The 19,340-nt window shown below is 35.0% G+C and overlaps 1 protein-coding gene across 1 annotated transcript in view; it reads right to left on the minus strand.

Moving 5' to 3' along the window:
* Positions 1 to 19,340, minus strand: part of APPL1 (adaptor protein, phosphotyrosine interacting with PH domain and leucine zipper 1) — a 31,594-nt gene that overhangs the window by 6,144 nt on the left and 6,110 nt on the right. Inside the window, exons 4-21 of the mRNA XM_054837968.1 lie at positions 17,784 to 17,855; positions 16,853 to 16,940; positions 15,211 to 15,252; positions 14,351 to 14,409; positions 13,731 to 13,877; positions 12,155 to 12,237; positions 11,892 to 12,050; positions 10,373 to 10,561; positions 9,848 to 9,890; positions 7,831 to 7,887; positions 6,200 to 6,291; positions 5,445 to 5,627; positions 3,085 to 3,134; positions 2,522 to 2,696; positions 2,382 to 2,418; positions 743 to 889; positions 447 to 497; positions 2 to 91 (exon numbers count right to left, since the gene is read on the minus strand). Of these exons, the coding sequence (XP_054693943.1) occupies positions 2 to 91; positions 447 to 497; positions 743 to 889; positions 2,382 to 2,418; positions 2,522 to 2,696; positions 3,085 to 3,134; positions 5,445 to 5,627; positions 6,200 to 6,291; positions 7,831 to 7,887; positions 9,848 to 9,890; positions 10,373 to 10,561; positions 11,892 to 12,050; positions 12,155 to 12,237; positions 13,731 to 13,877; positions 14,351 to 14,409; positions 15,211 to 15,252; positions 16,853 to 16,940; positions 17,784 to 17,855 (1,764 nt within the window). The remainder of the gene's footprint in view (position 1; positions 92 to 446; positions 498 to 742; positions 890 to 2,381; positions 2,419 to 2,521; positions 2,697 to 3,084; positions 3,135 to 5,444; positions 5,628 to 6,199; positions 6,292 to 7,830; positions 7,888 to 9,847; positions 9,891 to 10,372; positions 10,562 to 11,891; positions 12,051 to 12,154; positions 12,238 to 13,730; positions 13,878 to 14,350; positions 14,410 to 15,210; positions 15,253 to 16,852; positions 16,941 to 17,783; positions 17,856 to 19,340) is intronic.

A 19,340-nucleotide genomic window follows, 5' to 3' on the forward strand; every position in this document is an offset into this window, starting at 1 on the left:
CCTTTTCAATTTGTTTTTGTTTATTCAGTTCTTTTTGTTGTTTCTCTTTGACTCTATCTATTTCTTTCTGCTTTTCTGATGCTTTTCGATCCTAAAGGGCAAAAATGTAAATAAAGTAAGTAACAACAGCCTGAGATGTTTCATACATTACCAATTTGTATGAGTTTGCTCAAAACTGTTATACCACTGTTTTGATTATTCTTCTTTTAAAGGACTGGTATGTTTGGTAAAGGTAGCAACCTGAATCTTATCTTGAACACTGTTCCACAGTGGGGACATTGGTCAGTCTTTTTATCTTGGGTTTAAATTCTAAGCAAACAAACCCCTTAAAATACACCACAGCAGTATTACTGCATCTCTAAGCATCTTGCAGAATATATTTTATTACACATATTAAATATATTCTCTCCCTTCCCAAGTATCCCTTGCCCCAAAAAGATTCTTACCAGTTCTGCATGAAAAGCTATCTGTTTTGCCAGTCCAACAGAGTCACAAATCTAAACACAAAACAGATTGGAAATAATCAAAAAGACTCTAATAAAAATGCCTTTAAAATTAAGCCAGATTCCCAAAGTAGATATGATAGCATATTAGAGCACTTGCAAGTATTTAGATGGTCATGTTTTTCAGTACATAAACAAAATAGTCTCCATTAGAAATCCTTTAAACAGCTTGAATGGATCTAACATCTTGGAATCCACGTCAGGTTCAAAACTGATACAAGTATTACCATCACCAATACCTTTTCCCCTTCATTATTTGATTCAAATATATAGCAGACAGAAGTTTGGCGGCTCTCAACTCTCCCTCCTGAAGTCCTAAGCACAAATCCAAAAAGGCGCTTATTCTCCTGGTGCGTAGCATACAGGACTACATTGGGCAAAGGAAACTGCCAAGAAGGACCAAATAGGGAGAGATTAAAACTGGTTCCAAATATTTTCTATATGAGGTTTCAATATAGTGCACATTAATTACTTCAATATCATAAATGCACAAGCACACCAGAAGAAGTTACAACCTGACCAAACATGTAATTACAAAACACAAACAGTAGATTAGAAGACAAGGATTAAATTATTCAAAAGATAGGAGAACTTCTAAACCCATGCTCTGTGTAAGAAAAGGGGACCACATTTGCAATGCAATTCAGTCATCTTTCTAAATGTGAATATGCTCCTTTTTTATTTTCTTTACAGAGGCATCAGTCATACAAATTACATTGGCGACTAAGCTTTCAATACTTGGTGCCAGGTAAAGGCGCTACTTCTCCAAAACCTTTACTGCAATTAGTTCAGCTCTCCTGAATCATCTAAGCACGAAAAAAAGAAAACCAAAACTAATAAACCACATATCCTCGCTATTTTGTTACAATAAAACTATTTTGCATGCTTATTCCTAGAAGAGGGTGGACTTAGAAATTTCAAATCTATCTTTTTAACCTTTGGTAAGTCTTAAATTCTTAAATTCTGAAAGCCCCTACTACAGCTGTTATAAACTGATTGGGTGAGATTTTCCTAACCTTAAATGTGCACATTTAGAATACTGGACCGGCACTCAGTTGATACATCTCACCTGTAATAACTTACAGCTTCAGGGCAGTTTTGAACTTAATGCCACAAAGGTAAAGAAAGAAAAAAGCACTACTTCAATTATCAAGACATTTTCACATGCTTTGGATTTCCTTTTATGGAAATGAAAGTAACTCTGAGTCCCCAAAAAACTGTTTTTACAAGCAGACCAAAGAAATTAAGTGACAGACCATAAATTGTGCATAAAGACAAAGGGGGGTGGGGGGAACAGTTTTGAAACATGAAAAATAAAGACTGCTATTACTGAAGAATTAAACTGGCCTTATTTGATACCCTAAGAAGAATTCCACTTACTTCTTTCAAGTGCATTTTTTATAAAGAATTCGAAAAAAAACCCCAAACCCAGAAAGTGTACAACACTCCCAATGCAGTTATGCATTAAAAAACCCCCAAACCCCAAACAAAACCAAAAAACCCAAACGCCAAGCAAACCCGTCTGGACTTCAGAACTAATCTGACTCCAACCTTAATGTTACCTCTCTACTAACAATATAAATGTTTATAATTAAACATGTTGTTAAAATATGGTATTTTGTTTTCCTAAGATTTTACCCTATCAAATTGGGGTGGGGAGTTTCAAAAGCCTATTTGACCTATTGAAATCACTCCCCTTAAAGCTGATTTGCTAGTGTTTTTCTATTTTTAAATATATGCATTAGTCTCCTAATTTCAGTGGAAATTTGTCTGGAAATCTCATGCTGTCAGTGATTTTTGGTAACATCTAACAATATTATTTTTTAAGTAAAAGAATTACATTGCTGGGTATTTATCTTAAAATGTAAAATTACTTACTCGTAGTCTTGTAACTTGTGTCTGTGGATCAATTAACCTAAAAAATTGTTTTTAAAAACAAACCAGAAAGTAAATCTTACTAAAGTGAAAGATCATCATTCTGTAAATAAGCATCAGAAGAAGTCAGGAAGCAAACTTACTTTAAACAGTCACAAGTGACTAATAAATGTGATTCCGTCATCCTGAAAATGTTATGGATGGCGCGAGCTGCTAGTATTTGACGCATTGTTTCATAAACAACATCTGGACTTTCATCAGACTTCACCTCCATAGAGCCAAGAAATCTTACAATAAATAACTGATGCAGAATTGAATCTAAGACAAAGGAAAGCATTGAAAAAAGTGAACTCCATTTTGGGTTTTCCATTCAAAACCAAAGATGGGCTGCAGTCAGGAAAACTCCAAACTTCTAGTAACTTGGAAAGAGATTGCTCATATTTATGAATTAAAGGTACAATTACTGAACAGCAAGTCACACATCTTTTTGTTTGGTTTAATGAATACAAAAGATGCAATGAATTATTTTTAAAATAGACTTTCAGACAGTATCCTGATTTAACTCAACTTGTCTAACACGTTGCTACTGTAACTAAGCGTTCTAAAACTGGTGTTAAATTAGAAGAGAGAAGATACAGATGAAAATAGAAAAATAATTTTCAAATTCTATTTTTTATTTTGCATTGAAATAAAATTTTTGCTTTACCTTCTGTTTCAGATTTTGAGCCTCCAGATTCACCAAAAGGATTTGTGCGTCTATTAAAAAATGAAAACATTAAACCAGGAGTCAGATTACAAGAACCACTAATGAATACTGTAGTAGTCTCATGCTGCATCAAATAAGAACATGTGATGATTTCACGGACTTGTAATCCGGAGGAATAATGTATGATAAATCATAAGGACAAGCAATTTAATCAGGAGTTAAGACATAAATTGCTATAGTTGAGGGCTCAAATTATGGGAGAAATACCAGATATCATTGTCCTACTGCTGCCATAGAGAGTTTTGCTCACATGGTATTTTTTATATCTGGATTAAGCCCAAGACAAGACCTTGTTAATATTTGAAAAGGTGTAGTTTTAGGGGATGAAATTTCACAGAACAGCTTCAGGAAGTACAGCCAAAAGCTAGTCCTTTCAGTACTCCCCAGGAGCACCACACTTCTCATCACTGTCTGAAGTTGCTGAATTACTTACTGAAGAGAAGTCACTGGTTTTGTTTCAAATGCAGCTTTCTGAAAACATCACTGGGGTTTTATTCCTAGAGGGTCAAGAGAAATCTGGCTATTTCTGGCTCTCAAAGACAGAATTGCTATCAGTTACAGTGAAAAGTGAAAATACTCTAGGCTTCCAAGTCTACATTTTTCAAAAGCAGTAAAGCAATGCTGAAAAGAGTATGGGAAATGGGGCAGTTTTAAATAAAACTTCTAAAGAGGAAAAACCCCTTTCTCTTTGGCAAACTGGTAGCTGAAGAACTATTGTCAAGGGTTCAATAAACTTCAAACTGGGTTTTACTGGGGAGTAATGAAGGTGTCACCTCTCAATAGTTAGTGCTCTAAAGCAAATTTCAGAACTAAGAGAAAAAAAGTAGTCCATCTCTCTTGTTCAGTTACATGTCATACTGCCTGCCAGTTTTATTTTGCCAGTGAAATCTTTTAACCAAGAGATGTCCAGCTTAAAGTAATAAAATTGTTCTGGACTGAACTCTGAAGTCAAGATTACATTGCTATAATGTTTATATAACTTGGACTCAATCAAGAATCATCCCATTAAATGCTGACCTGTGTAAATACACTAAAGGGAAATTCTATTAGCATCTTTTATTGCTCAGACTTTTCTCGTTATTTAAGATTAGACTGCAACAGCAAATGAAAAATCTCACAGGATCTCTCAAAAGACAAAAATAAAATTTAAATATATGTCATCAGTATCAGAAACTAAGGAATTTTTTTTTTTAAAATCATTAATACTTCTAAAGTAGCATGTTGCCCATCTGTACAAACTGCAGTTCTTTATTGACAGTGCTGGTTAACTGAAAATACTGAGCACAACTCTCTCATTTCTGCTATGAAAAATATTACTTTCTGGAATGGAATTATAACTGATGACATTAATTTAGCTGAAGTATTTTTCCCACTTCCTGGAATACAGTTCAAATCTATTTTAAATCAATATATTCTTAAGGAACTAATTAGCCAACTGATTATCCTGCTATACCAAACAAAAACAAAAAGAAAACTTGGGGGGGGGGAAGAGTTGAATATATGTAATTTCAACTCTTATGTATCTGTGAGGTGCAACTGAAAATGCAAATCTTTTTTCTAGAGGGCAGGGGGATATAACACATTATTGCGACTAGAGTCACGTAAATTACTTTTCAGCTTTTTGGCTTTTTTTGTTGTTAAGAGCAGCTGGATCTGCAAATATGTTTTCTTAATATCTGAATTCTGTATACAGTTCCAGAAATGCAGGGCAGAGTTACTGGGTTTTATGATTATTTTTGAGTGGGAAGTTTACAAAAAACGAGTAGGAGAAAATGCTTTTATATTTTGGGAAGAGCTCTTAGACAATTTCAACTTGTCTGTATATGAGATTACTCTAGAAGCCTAGATCATTTTCACTCACCTTTCAGGTTAAGAAGAGTGTCATCGTATGCCATCATCACCTGGAGGCAGGGCTACCAAATTTCTCTTGAGTTTCCAAGAGGAAATAACCCAAGCTGCTGGGTGAGCAAGCAATAGGAAAGGAAAATACTTTGTGAAACCAAAAGATTAAAATAAATCAATAAATAAAAGCATTAGCTGTTAAAGCAAGAAAAGCTGCTGCTAAATAGAAAACTACACCTTGAATCTAGTGCATGTAATTAAGCCTTTTTTTACAATTCTATTAACAATTTAAAAAATTGTTTTGCTTCGCTGGCCACTGCAAATTTTGTGACATGAGTCAGGTCAAAGGCAATGTGTGTTTTGGAGCTGCAGCCTAAAAAATGGTTTTCTTGTTTGTTTGTTTTTAAATGAATAACATTAACTTCAGGAATTTTTTTCCTTCCCTCTACATTTCCTACCTGCCCGATTGCCCTGAAGATTTTGCTTGACCAGGCAGATCTTCACTAACTGGAGATATTATGTCAAACTGTATAGGAGTGTCAGGGGCAACAAGTGAATCCAAGGAAAGTGCCGACAACGCTGCCGATTCAGATCCCAGTGACCCTGTGCTGCTAGTACGAGCTGCAGGAGGACGAGATTGTCTAAAACAAAACAAAAAGTCAGAATGAAGATATCTCAGTTTCAGGTTGGTTGATAATAAATTAAACCATATGGGAGACCAATACAATATTCCAAAACTTGGATGTAAACCAAAACAAAACCTAAAACCCTGAAGAAGATCAGGGTATAGTAAACAAATTTGACTAGGAATGTAGACTCCATTTTTAAGTTAAAGTTAATACTTGCATTAATAATTGCATCAGATTGTATTATATTTCAATTGTGATTATATACTGATGTTAAAACAATCTGACATCTGCTTCCAGGAGTTGGGCACAATAAGAAAAATCTTGTTATAAATTCATACAACAAACCAGACATATGATGCAACCAACAAAACCACCTAGTCAGCTGTAAATCTGGGTTACTTGTAACAATGGATGCTAAACAATGCTGAAAAAGTGAGTTCAAGAAATTTTCCTCTACCCTATCAAAGATTTAATTCTGAACATAGCTAGTTTTATGGTTTTGTTTTTTGTTTTTTTCCTGGAACTTTATCCAGAATTCTCTTTATAGATGTGCTCTTCAAATGGCCTATAGTTCATTAACTTACACAGTTGGCCGCATGCTCTCATGCCTCTGCTGAAAGGAAGGAGATGGAGTAACAGCCTCCAGAGCTGACTGATTTACACGTGCAGCAATTTCCTGCAATAGAGAGATGGGAAAAATAACTGAAAAACATTTTCCTCAAAATAAGCTTTAAGATTTTCATTTTGTTTATATGCAATTGACAGGAGTTATAAACTCAACCCTTTGGGAGAATCTTACATTACTAAATTTTCACTAACGTAGTTGTAAGTATTTTCTTCCAACTTGTAACACATTTCCTGCTGTTCACTTTCTAAATTTAAATGAATGCACTTGCTTTATAATAGAATCATAGAATGGTTTGGGTTGGAAGGGACCTTAAAGACCATCTAGTTCCAACTCACCTGCCATGGGCAGGGACACCCTCCACTAGACCAGGTTGCCCAAAGCCCCATCCAACCTGGCCTTGAACACTTCCAGGAAGGGGCATCCACAGCTTCTCTGGGCAACCTGTGCCAGTGCCTCATCATCCTCACAGTGAAGAATTTCTCCCTAATTTCTAATCTAAATCTGCCCTCCTTCAGCTTAAGACCATCACCCCTTGTCCTATCACTCCATGCCATTGTAACCAGTCCCTCTCCCACTTTCCTGTAGGGCCCCTTAGGTACTAGAAGGCTGCTCTAAGGTCTCCCCAGAGCCTTCTCTTCTCCAGGCTGAACAACCCCAACTCTCTCAGCCTGTCCTCATAGGAGAGGTGCTCCAGCCCTCTGAGCATCTTTGTGGCCTCCCCTGGACTCATTCCAACAGCTCCATGTCTGTCTTGTACTGAGGGACTCAGAGCTGGATGCAGTACTCCAGGTGGTGTCTCATGAGAGCAGATGTTGATAAAACCCAGCAATGGAGAAAAGTCCCAGTGATAAGTCAGACAAAATAAGCAAATGTAGCCAGGAAGAAAAAGAAAAATCTCATTTGAGAAATGCAGTCCTCAACTGCGAACTAAAAACATGAAGATTCAAAAGTCTGCACTTGAAATTTGGGAACACTTAAATGTTTCTGAAAAACCAAGACATGAACAGCTATCAAGTAAGGACTACATCACAATGTTATTTCAGCAAATAACGGACCATTTACAGTTTAAGAATTCCATTTTAATCTTTCATTGAAATCACTAATTCTGAAGTATTGGTATTTAATGTTGATGGCTTCACTTCAAATAATCAGTTTCTAACTCTTCAAAAGGCAAATAGCTCTTTAATGAAGTGAAAATGTGTTTTTCCCAGAAAATTGCTATGCTCGTAACATTCATATTCATAACATTGTCAGTTCCCTCTAGGAGAAATAAAATGTATCCATCCAAATATTTGTCATATTAATTTGTAGCAAAGTATATACAAAATAAAAATACAGGATCTTGAAGATGTCAAAAAGTTATGCCAAATATAAAAGTCACATATTTTTAATACTTTCTATATAAGCATTTAGATGAAGGAGACAATGGACTGTATGCTTTCATACCATGAAAAGCTGATAATCAGACATGCAGAAGTAGTCAGTTTAATTCTATGCTATCCAATTAGATCCAGTTGATCTCTTTTTAATTTTGTGCATATCTACATCTTAACATATTACTGATGCTATAAATTTTAAGAAAGTTACCTCAGGGTTTTCACTTAGATATATCTGTTTCGATATGTTGTTTATGGTGCATATCCACTGAAAAAGAGAGAGGAAAAAAAAGAAAACATAATTTTTCATTTTTTTTAATAAACTTGATTAAATACCTGAGTTGGCTAGTTTCAGCACCTTTTCCACTTTCTTTGTTATTTCGGGGAGCCAAACCAGTATTCTGCACACATGGGTTGTCATTGAATTCACTATTGTCTGCATAGTGCACCATACAATATCAGATTTTACTTGAAAAAAATATTTTAGTCACACTGAAGATCAAAACTAAAGCAGGCTTAAATCACAACTCCAAGGAATTAAAAAAAAAAAAATCAGGGTTCTTTGTACTCTGTTATTCTGTGACTGCAGATGACATTGTTTCCTCAAGACATTATGAAGACTCCATCTGCCTTTTGTGGAATTTGCCCATTTCTTGCACCTGTAAGCTAGAATCTATTTTCTCCCTGTGCTATGGAAAACCATCTGCTCCTGCTCCTTGCTTTTCAACTTTCCTCTGGAGGAGAAAACTAACTGGATTACACACATACTACTGGTGCTGAACCCCAACTTGTTGTTAGGGTTGTCACCTGAGCTATCTAGAACACAGCACAGCAGCTGCAGCCCAAAAAATCAAATATTTGAGCTGCTAAAGCTGACTGTAAACTCCCTTCCTCCAGTGAGGCATCTGAGGGCAAATGTTTCAGGGTTAGGCTGTTAGACAACCTCAACAGCGCAAATGAACCAGGGCCAACCTGAGACAGCCAGGTTAAAACCTTAGAAATAGCATAAAAGGTCATTTTATATCAATGTAACATTGAAGATTGCACAGTAATTTGAATCCAGGCTGAAAGTACTATATTTTCTATATTTCCTTATTCAGCTCCTTGCTCACACATATTTTAAATCAACAGTGCTTTTAAAACATTTTCTTTCCCAACCCGCCCCTTATTGAAAAGTCTGTGTTGAGTAATAATGCAAACAGACATACCTTTTTAATTAACAAATACTTTACATCACTTAGTACATCTGTTCCTTTGTTTCTGGAAAAATCTGAGTGTATTCATAGACTATGAATGTAATGAATCTATTGGTTTGGCCCATCTGTGCAAACCTTGGAAAGCTGTAAAAAACTGTCCAAATAGAACGTAAATTCTAATAACTAGATCCTTCTCTGTTAGACCAGTACATGCCTATACCATTAGGCTACTATTTGCAAAAAGTCTTGAGAAACTTTTTATTTTCACTTTTAGAGAAAGCTAAAAAAAGTAGGGAAAATATATCCCTGCTGGTTGGGTGGGTTTGTTTTTTCCATTTCCCTTCCCCACCAATATTTGCTACAACATCTAAGTTTGCTGACCTAGTATTTGCATACTGACATTTCTCAGCTAGTATTCATCCATTGCATGGACAAGTAAGTCTGCATCACCAGACTTAGCAGCCATTTGGAAATGGTGATCACAAGGAGCTTTGAAAGCAGTCCAAAAGCAAATTATTTCACATTTCTTGATTCAACTAGTTCATGAAGTATAAACATGTTTCCCATCATGCATTTGGGCAAAACCCCAGTTTTTCCTCATTTCTCAACTGCCTGTATCATTATCTGTCTCCTAACCTAAGATTGCCTTTATTTTCCATTCCTGACAAGCAGGTGGGAAGAACAATGGTTGGGACAGCATGAACAGGAAGAAGAAGCAGCAGCATTTGTCGAGATTCCATTACTGCCAGCTATTTTGCTGTGGGATTTTTTTTTTTTCCTTCTTTTTCCCTTTCTTTCTTCCATAATACTGAAAAGGACTTGGTGGCAAACAGAACTGCATTTTTTTTCTCTAGAATTTAAACAATATTTTGTCAGACATCCTGAAACCTGTCATTATGGATAGAATGGGTTAAAAGTTTACTGCTTACCACCTAGAGAACATAAAATGAGTACTCCAACTATTGTTACAAACTTATTCCTTCTGCACAACCGAAAATCACTGGACTCCATGTGAACCTCCTATAAGCTTACCTCTTCATAATCTTTTTTACTCTCTGCCTGTAAGATTGAAGACCTGAAAGAAGAGAATGGAAATGTCTATTTAAAATGCCTCACAAGTACATTCAGACAGGAAATTCCATTTTCATGTTTGTACATTGCACAACAAATTAAGAAAGGCTGAAGATTTCATGTATGTGTTGACTGCAGTCAGTGTTTAATTGGGGGGGAAAAATATCTATGTTTTCATTTCAATTGAAAATTGAAAAGGAATAAAATTCTAATTGTGCCCATGGAATACTTAAGCACTCACAAAATGTAATAACACACCACTGTGAAATGATTATGGTAATTTTATTCTGAAATACCACTCAGTTACATTATAGAACTGATAAACTAAAGAAACCCCGCCATCACAAAGCTACAAAGACATCCCAGATTTTGCTTCTAAATACCTCTAAAATCTATCAAGCTACAATCTGGCCAAAGGTAGTAATTCTTTTCTGAATTAGTGAGTCCAGTATTACTTACAGGTAACAGCAGTGTAAGAATGCTTACTTTTTACCATCAAAAGATGTTATCTGAAAACAGTACCGTCTGTCTTCACAGTCCACAGCCATTACAGAACAATTGTCTATATCCATGACAAGTCCCCCAGCTACGTCACCTCTTGCCTGGCTCATCAAATTTCCACCTTGAGTGAAGTAAAACTGTCTCTCCCAACTGGAAGATACCAGCCCTGTCTTACTAAAAGGTAAAAAGAGGTTCTTAGTTAGTAGATTAGGAGTTCAGCTGAGCTGTATAAATTAGAAAAAATATAAAATTACTTGGAATAAACCATCCGGGCATTTAAGAAAATTTTTTTCCACATTTAATCTTTTAGGTTAGCTTTGAAGCTAAAGTAGTCTCTTTCCATCTGTTGTTTTTTTCATTTTAAACCTATTGCTGGGCAAAGAATAGATAAAATAGTTGCTTTCTTAGATTATGTGAAACTTAATCTCAAATAAAAAGGCACAAGTACTTCAGTTTTGATGATCAGCTTTTATGATATTGCTTTACACAATACATATATTGAAATTATACACAATAGCAATATAAGTGATAAGACCTCTGAACTCTGCATTTACATTGTTAAGACTAAGTTTTGAAGAACTTTGTATTGAGCATTAGCTTAGTCATGTAAGGTACCTCCATTTTCCAAGTATTTTGCACCATTCAGCAAGAGTTGCAAAGTTTTGCTTAGAGCATGCTGTTGGGGTTTGTTTGTTTGTTTGTTGTTCCCCCCCCCCCCGAATAACAGAAGAGGAACAATCTGAAACCAAAAATCAGTAACACTTGCAGTTTAGCCTCCCTTTTCGTTCAGATACTCTCTTCAATATTAATTGCTACAATTGTGTTCTACTACAGAAATTCATGCCTCATTCAGTGAGTATGTTACTTTAACTGTTGTTGTAAAAGTAATCTACATTTTAAAAAAAATCCCTTCAAGCTTATTATATAAATTACAGGAAAAAAAATCTGTTACAACTTATTTTTAATAACTATAAAACTCAGCTGCTAGACTAATAATAGAGTAACAGCTCCCTCCAGTGGGCAAAAGACTACCTCATGAAATCAAAAGGCTGTTCAAAGTGTATTTTGGTTAACAGAGAATGTTTTGCCTTGTATATCTCAAGCTCATCATATTTTATTATTAACCTGAATCCCAACGCTTTAACAGATACTTATATAACAACCCTGATAGCTGCAATCTTGTTGTTTTCCAATTACAATGCAGTGAAATTACACTCTCTTAAACTTTAATTTTTCTTTTTGATGTGAAAATTCAGGCATGATTCGACTAAAATCAGGATAACTATGCTTTGCACCTCAATGACACTATGTCAGTGTTACAATGAAATTAATACTAATTGAGTGAAGGAGTCCAAAGAAAGAAACAGAATAGCTGCAATGTGACTTGTTCAACTAAGTATGTAAAATCAGCATAGCTAACTTCAAAAAAAGTATTGCATACTTTCTTAGCTTTCCTTTCCAAAATTAAATATTCTGGAATTTTTAGGTAACAAGTTAGTCTTACTTTCTTGCATTGAGATACCCAGCTTTCCGTGTTAGATTTCTATGAACAGGAAATTTCGTAGGATCTGGATCAGGCAAATACAGTGGGTCACTAGCTATTTCCAAGTCCTCTATAGTTTGTTGCATGTTTTCTACTTCACATTCCATTTCCCTGCGAACACTAAGGTAAATAATGTGTTATTAACAAAGATAACTTATTACTAAGTAGTAAAAGGAAAAATAATTGTCTTGATAATAGTTCAAAATTCAACAAAAGCAACTTACTTCTGTACACTTGTGCCAATATTGGTCAAAAATTCTTCCAATTGCTCAGTAAGATTTTCTGAACCCATTTTAAAAAAACTTATCTTAAAAAAAAAAAAGACGAAAAGGGAGAATTTAGTCATTAATAAAACTACAGTAACAATTAACAGATGAAACCATAGGAGCTTAAAGTTTCTCAGAGAAATCTGGTTTTGTCCCTCATTCCCACCAAAGCCTCTCAATAAAAGGAGCAGAATGCATGTTTTTGTCTGCAAGTGAAGGTTGATGCTCACACTGCAGCAGGATTTCATTGTGTCAAGAGGAAGTGCAGAGTCACCTGGAGGAAATACAGAAAAATGCAGAAACTGCCCTGGAAAAGAAACAAGGTTTCACCTTTTAGTGATCCCAAAGTCTCTGTATACATAGTTTTCAAGCCCACCAGTTTGCTAACTGTTGTGTTATGGGTGGAGTTATTTGGGGGGCATAGGAGAGGGGAAACCTGTGAGGACTTGCCTGGGGCCATCCTCCGGACCAACTGCGAACCCTGCCAAGGGGAAATGACAATATGTATCTTCCAAACGGTGTACTCCATTTTGGTCCAGAAAAACTGCCACATCTAAATTGAGTTTAGCCATATGAAGTCTCAGAACAGGAAGTCATGGGGGTGGCCCTGCCCTTCTCATTCTTAAGAGTCAGCAAAACCCTGCACCTGAACAACAGGTTGCACTATCTACTTTGTTACAAAAAATATTTAGACCTTAGTTCTTAAATACAAGCTGCAAAGTTTCAAAAAGAAGTGAAAAGTTCTTCTTGGACTTGGAAATCTTTCAGACAGTGTATAGCAGTTAATTTCTACATTGGACACTGTAGCAGCGCCAGATAATGGGAAGTTTGGCTTTTTTTCTTTAAAAAAACAAAAACAAAAAAACCCCACGACATACTTCTAAAAATACAAATTAAGTCTCTCCAAAGAACTTTTTCATAGTTGTATTTTCTATTGCATCCATCCTCAAATAAACCAATCATGAACATACTTACATTAAACAAAAACAAGCCAGAATGATTTTTAGCATTCCAGTTCTTCCACACCCTTGACTGAAAACAGTAGTGATGTGACTTTGATGATTATCTCATCTCAGAATAGCTGCCACAGGAAAGAATTTAACTGTCTCCACTTTCTAAGAAGGTACACTTCCATGTGGACTTGCATGCATAAAAGTTTTAATCAGCTATTCCCATTAGTGATCCAGTGGAAAAAAGTACCCAGCAATGAAAATTTAGGCAGACCATTAAATTTAGCCATCTGGGTTTGGGGATAGAATTCAACCTTTATATTTGTCATCCAGACTTTCCCAAAAGATCCTCCAATGGGAGTAAGGGCATGCCATAATGAGATTCATATATTGAGTGGGAAATGACTAGTGCTAGCTAATGACAGCGTTCATGGCAGCAGCTATGACAGCTGCAGGGATGAGAATTTCTCCATTTCCTTCCTTGGATTACAGAAGAGGTCTTGGAATGGATTTCAGTACATCAACCTTCATGAAGTACTTTTACGTCTTCTTTCAGACCTACAGCCTTCAGAATCTGAAATTACCTGAGCTTGCATGTATCCTAGCAAGGGCTCTAGCATGGCAATTTTCTTTTTGTACTGAAGAGTATTTAATGCACAGAAATAATGCATCATAGTCTGATGCTGTTTTTTCCTAGAAGTATATACATCTTCTGTAACTTCCGCCTTGATCTAAAAAGACACAGACAGGGGGAGGGGGAGAAAGGAATGTTTAAGAGTTGGTATTCATCACATGCCTTCTGGACAGCTTTATAGCCAGCATGGAAAAAAACAACACAGTAATGTTCTATCCTCTGTCATCAGCAACTGCGTATTTTACCCAACAATTCTGCTTCTCTAAATTATACATGGAGATACACAAAAAACAAATACAGCATTCTTTTCTCCCTGGAAAGTGTGGTTATTTCTTTACAAAAATAAATTGAATATAGTATCACAACCTTAATCTTAGAGCATTTTCAGTGTTACAAGACAGGCATGCATTGGGGAAACCTTCTCTCTTCTGAAGCAAACTGTCTAGACTGCTAAAACATAAGCTACCAACCTTCAACTGGAATCTGCCATACATTGTCTTCCATCATAAATATATACATTAGATGAAAATTATTTCTTATCTCCTCTAAAAATCTTTTTGTTTTACGAACCTTTTCATTTTCTCTTCTTTTTGACAACCGACTGTATCTGGTAATGGCAGCATCATGGTCTAAGCAATCAAGAGAGAATTTATGATCATTTTGATAAACTACTTATGACAGAGCAGAAAACCTTTTATATCACTGTGTGTGCACAGCCAGCTGAATGCAAAGTTCTGTCATATTAAAACCTTTAAAAATTGTTCTTGCCTGTTTATAATTACTTCACTGCCACAAATACTTGGGCTGAAGAAATATTCTAACCAGATGCAAACATGGCCAAGTTGTTACAAATTTCCCTAAACATCTAATATTCCTCAAAGACAGAACATTTCTATAAGCAGAGACAACTTTTCATTATGAAAACCTGTATCTAATCTTTCTTGCTTCTAAAGCAATGAAGCAATTTACATTAAGAGAAGCAGAATCCTTACTTAGACCTTACTTAAAGAATATGTTGTCTACAAGGATATAGGAGAGTAACTTCTGACAATAAGGAAGAGAACATCAAACTAATTTTAAGGAGGTAAAAGTTGTTTATTAATCCAGTTCTGACTTTAAGAAGTGAGCTAGCACCTTACTATTTTTAGTAATTTTGGTAGCATAATCCTAAATTATTTTATAATTGTATATACATTTAAAGTATTGTAAAAAAGACTAATATTGTCAATTTGCCTTAGCACTTAGGTACACAGAGCAGGGATTTACAAGTGAACTAAGGAAAGCTGGGTGCCTAAGTATCACTGAAAAAAAATTACACCTTAATTAGTCACATTAAGCTGTGCAAATATCTTCACTAGTTTTCTGAGTAAATAATCTACAATAATACTGTGATCTTGTAATATCTATAACATTAAGTATTTTACACTTACCATTGCTTGCAATTTGGAAAACTTCTTTTAGAGTTAATATCTCTACAAAACAACATAACACAATTTAAATAAGTTGTTATTAACATAACATTTATATATTATATTAAGGTTTCTCATCCAATGTTTCACTACTGAACAGTTGTAGTTCACACCTTGTACCACACTGAATTAACAGTGGCACTATATGGCCAAGAAAATCTGCTCCTACTTAGGGCCTGAGTATCGTTTATGTGGCTGTCTGGATAAGCAAAAAAGATACTGTACTGTAATATGTTAAGGAGGAACTTCCTTTCAAAAGATGTTGAAAGAGATCACCAATACAATGTGTCACCTACAGTTCTGGTCAGAGTTCTGGTCTGAGTTGGGGACATAGAAGCACAGGAGACAGGGAAGTATCACTGGATAAAAGGAAAGCCCCAAACACATTGTGATTCCTCCTACCTAAAATTAGTCATGGTCTAGATAGTTACTTAGTCTCACTGTGTCAGGAAACAGTACCATACTTAGCACTTGTTCTGATCTTGATTGTGGTTTTGTGTCATATTACAACATAAACAAGCAGAGAGCGATGTTCAACTTTATGGTAAAGCAAAAAACAAAAAAAGCATGGGAAAGCTTTACAGAAAGTGCCTATGAAATCCATACAGAAGTCTGGTATCATTGAATACTGTATCAGTTGGTGGTTAAAAAATTGCAGTGGGAAAATTTAATTTGCGACTATTGCCTCAGGGATGCTTCTTCAGTAAATATTAACAGGAGTTTTTTTGAGGTTCTGAGGACTAATATTAGCCTTGAGATAGTCATGTTTCCTTGCTCAAAAAGCATAATCTATTTAATCCACAATTTTGCAACAAATTATTGCCAAAGAAGTATTTTCCAAGATTCATAAAGAGCTTGAAGTCTTATGGAAGAATTATAATTTTTATTTCAATTTAGACTTAAAGCGTTCATATGTTAGGTATACCCACTCTAGGATGTTCACATTAGGGATTTAAGTTATTTTAGTTTAAACTCTTACAATTTCTATTTGAAGCCCATTTGCCACACCAGTCTATTCACTTTAGCATCTTGAGTAAAATCTGTCATACTCAGACACATTATATATTATTTTAGACCAGGCAGAATAAGATACAACTGTTAGAAAAATAAGAATTTGGAAGCATCTTATGCCTGCATGTAAGAAGCTACCTGTATTACCAGCAGGGTTGAAGAACCACCTTACTAAATCTTAATAATATAATAAGTACTATAACTTCGGCACTTTGCCTTTTGAGTTTAGTCCAGCCACTATATTGATGTTATGGTATTATAATATATACAAATATTTATTCAATATGCAAATGATCTGAAAATTATTCTTTCCTAATGTTTACAGTAACTGTAAAATTTTAATCTGGAATAGAAGTGCTTCCATAATATAAGTAATATTTTTGTTGGAACACTAATAGTGTTAAGTTCTTCAACTGTAATACTCTCATGAATACAAATAACTTTTTTTTTTTAAATTCAGAGGTCCATACTTTTGAGAGCTGAAAAAATAAGCAGTGTATTCCATTTAGTGAAACAAGAGCTATGAAGATCAAATGCAATGTTTTTGTTATTGCTGCTGCTGATAAAAACAATATTTGTTTGAGCACTCTACCTTTTAGCTCCCTTTCTTTAAACTGGGTAATAGGAAACATCATTGCATCCGCAAGTTGAGTTGAAAGTACTGCATGGCAAGAGCTGAGCTGTAAAAGACAAGAGAAGGAAGGAAATTTTATGAAACCACTGCTGAGATATAAAATAAATAAAAGAATTTAAAAAATAGGTTGACATTGACTTCACTCAAAGATGACATGTACAACTCAAACATAATTTTGCACATTCATTTTTTTGCAGCTATTCTTTTCTACGTTCCTGATCTCATCACCAGCTTTTTATAGAAGACCTTTAGAGTTTAGTACTTGTCCCTACTTTTCCAGCTTTATTCCAAGTTACTGGATCATGTCAGAAGATGGCCTCAAACATTCTGGTGACTAGTCTATTTATTTCTCCAGTTTCCCTCCAGCTACATCACAGCCCATCTTTCACAGGTTACTGAGGTAGAACAAATATGTTCTTCCTCCCAAAATGCTGTTGAAGTTGTGTTAAAATTGAGGAGAGGGATCACAGAAAAAATCCTGATTCAGATCTGAATGGTGCTAAGTTGTCTTTGAGAAGAGTCAGTCTCTGTCTCCAATACAGACAGCAGGACGTTCCGTTGTCAGTCGGGTATCTGAAATCAGGCTATACGACTATCCTCATGAAAAACAGTCTCTAACTGCCATTCTGTAATGTTTTTCGGCTGCATCTACAGTAAGTTAAATGACATGCTTTCTCAACAATGTATGCTCATTTTGCCAAATTAATTCTTTATCTTCAGGTTATATAACTTTAAATATATGCTGCAATATACAATTAAGTGTTACCTTATTGACAAATGAAAGTCATTTCCGTACCTCCTGTTTTAAGAAAGGCTGGAATAATTAAGCAAGTTAAAGTCTATACATGACAACATTAGCAAAATAAGTGAAACAAATACAAGTACTTGCCTCATCTATCACTTTTGCAAACTGCTGTAAAGTGGAAGTCATAACTTCATCATCTCCCCCTAGTGGAAAACGCTAAAAGAAAATAAAAGGAGGCATGTTGTTTGCAGCATCTTCTGCCTTTCACAAAGCTATATTAATCATGCCTATGAATATACTGGGCATTCCATTATTTTGAAATATTATACAGTTAAGATACACTGAAGCACTTCTTTATTGTCCTGTGAAGAAGGAATATTGCAGGGGAGGTGAGTGAGTGTAATAAACAATTCTCATTTTTTTTAAATAGTCTATTTTTAAAATAGATTCATTAATCTAATTAATAGATTTTATTAATTAATAGATTTTTTAAAAAAATCAGGAAAGATAGACTTGACATCTATGAAGATTTTTATCCAGCTTTACAAATTATTTTAAAATCCTCCAAAAATAAGCAATATTTGGTGTTCATCTTAAACTTCTAGCTTTTAAATTATGTGATTATGTGAAATTTTTAAACCATTCAAGAGTTTACTTCTATAATGCCCTGATGGAGGCAAAAGCATGACCAAAATGGTCACAACTGAAAAAAAGAAATAATCCAGTTAAAACACTATTTGTGTATTTCTAAGCTAATTGCCTGACTGGGAAAAAAGCAGTCAAAAGGAGACAAATCAGAATAATAAATTAAAGGGTCCAATGCAAATTTAATTCTTTTAATTCACAGCAGTTGTACATAAAACACTTGGGAATATAAAAAACCCAATTTCTTTATTAAAAATTTTGAGCATCACCCTCCAGCTTGTTAGGTTACCCCCTCCTTCTCAATAAATGTAACAAACTGTAATTGAAATAAGGATATTTGGTGTATATTTTGATACCTTTAACTGCTAACAAATAAGAATACAGTGCCCTAATTGGTTCTTCTAATCTGAAGCTAGTTCTTTTAATTTTGATTTTGCAAATACTATATTTTTGCTAGAAAATGCCAGAAACAGTGCAATTCACTCAATAGCTGTGTCATTAAAGTCAATTTGGTATTGTACCAACAATGTTAAAACAATTCAAATGACAGTACTGCAGTTCCTAAAAAAAAAAAAAAAAAAACAACAAAAAAACCCCAACCAAACCAAAAACCAGCAGAAATAATTTCATTCCTGCTACAATTTGGAGTGTGCGCAGACATCTTAAACAGCATTTCCAGTCTGTCATTAGGAATATAAGAGGTTTTTTTTTAAAAAAAAGACACTCTAAATTTCTCTCTTTCTCCATCTCTTCCTAATGGTCCTACTGAAGGTATGCATGCTCACTATTCTTTTGGATCAGCACCATTGTGGTTTTTATCCTGTCTGCGTTACACCTATGCGTCAGTAAAGATTAGCAAAAGAAAAACGAAATGTCATCTCACCCCTCTAGAAAGACTTGCCAAACCAAAATAATTCATAAGTTGTCCTTTTTCCAGTTCAGCTCATTAGGTAGAGAATGAGGATAGAGTAGCATCCTTTAAAAGAGTGACTTTTTGTTTTTAAGATGCATCTCGGAGAAGGGGTCCCAGCAGCCTTGCTACAAATAGGAAACCCT

The sequence above is a fragment of the Grus americana genome, chromosome 11 (genome assembly GCF_028858705.1).
Source record: "Grus americana isolate bGruAme1 chromosome 11, bGruAme1.mat, whole genome shotgun sequence".
In the NCBI taxonomy this organism is placed as follows: domain Eukaryota; kingdom Metazoa; phylum Chordata; class Aves; order Gruiformes; family Gruidae; genus Grus; species Grus americana.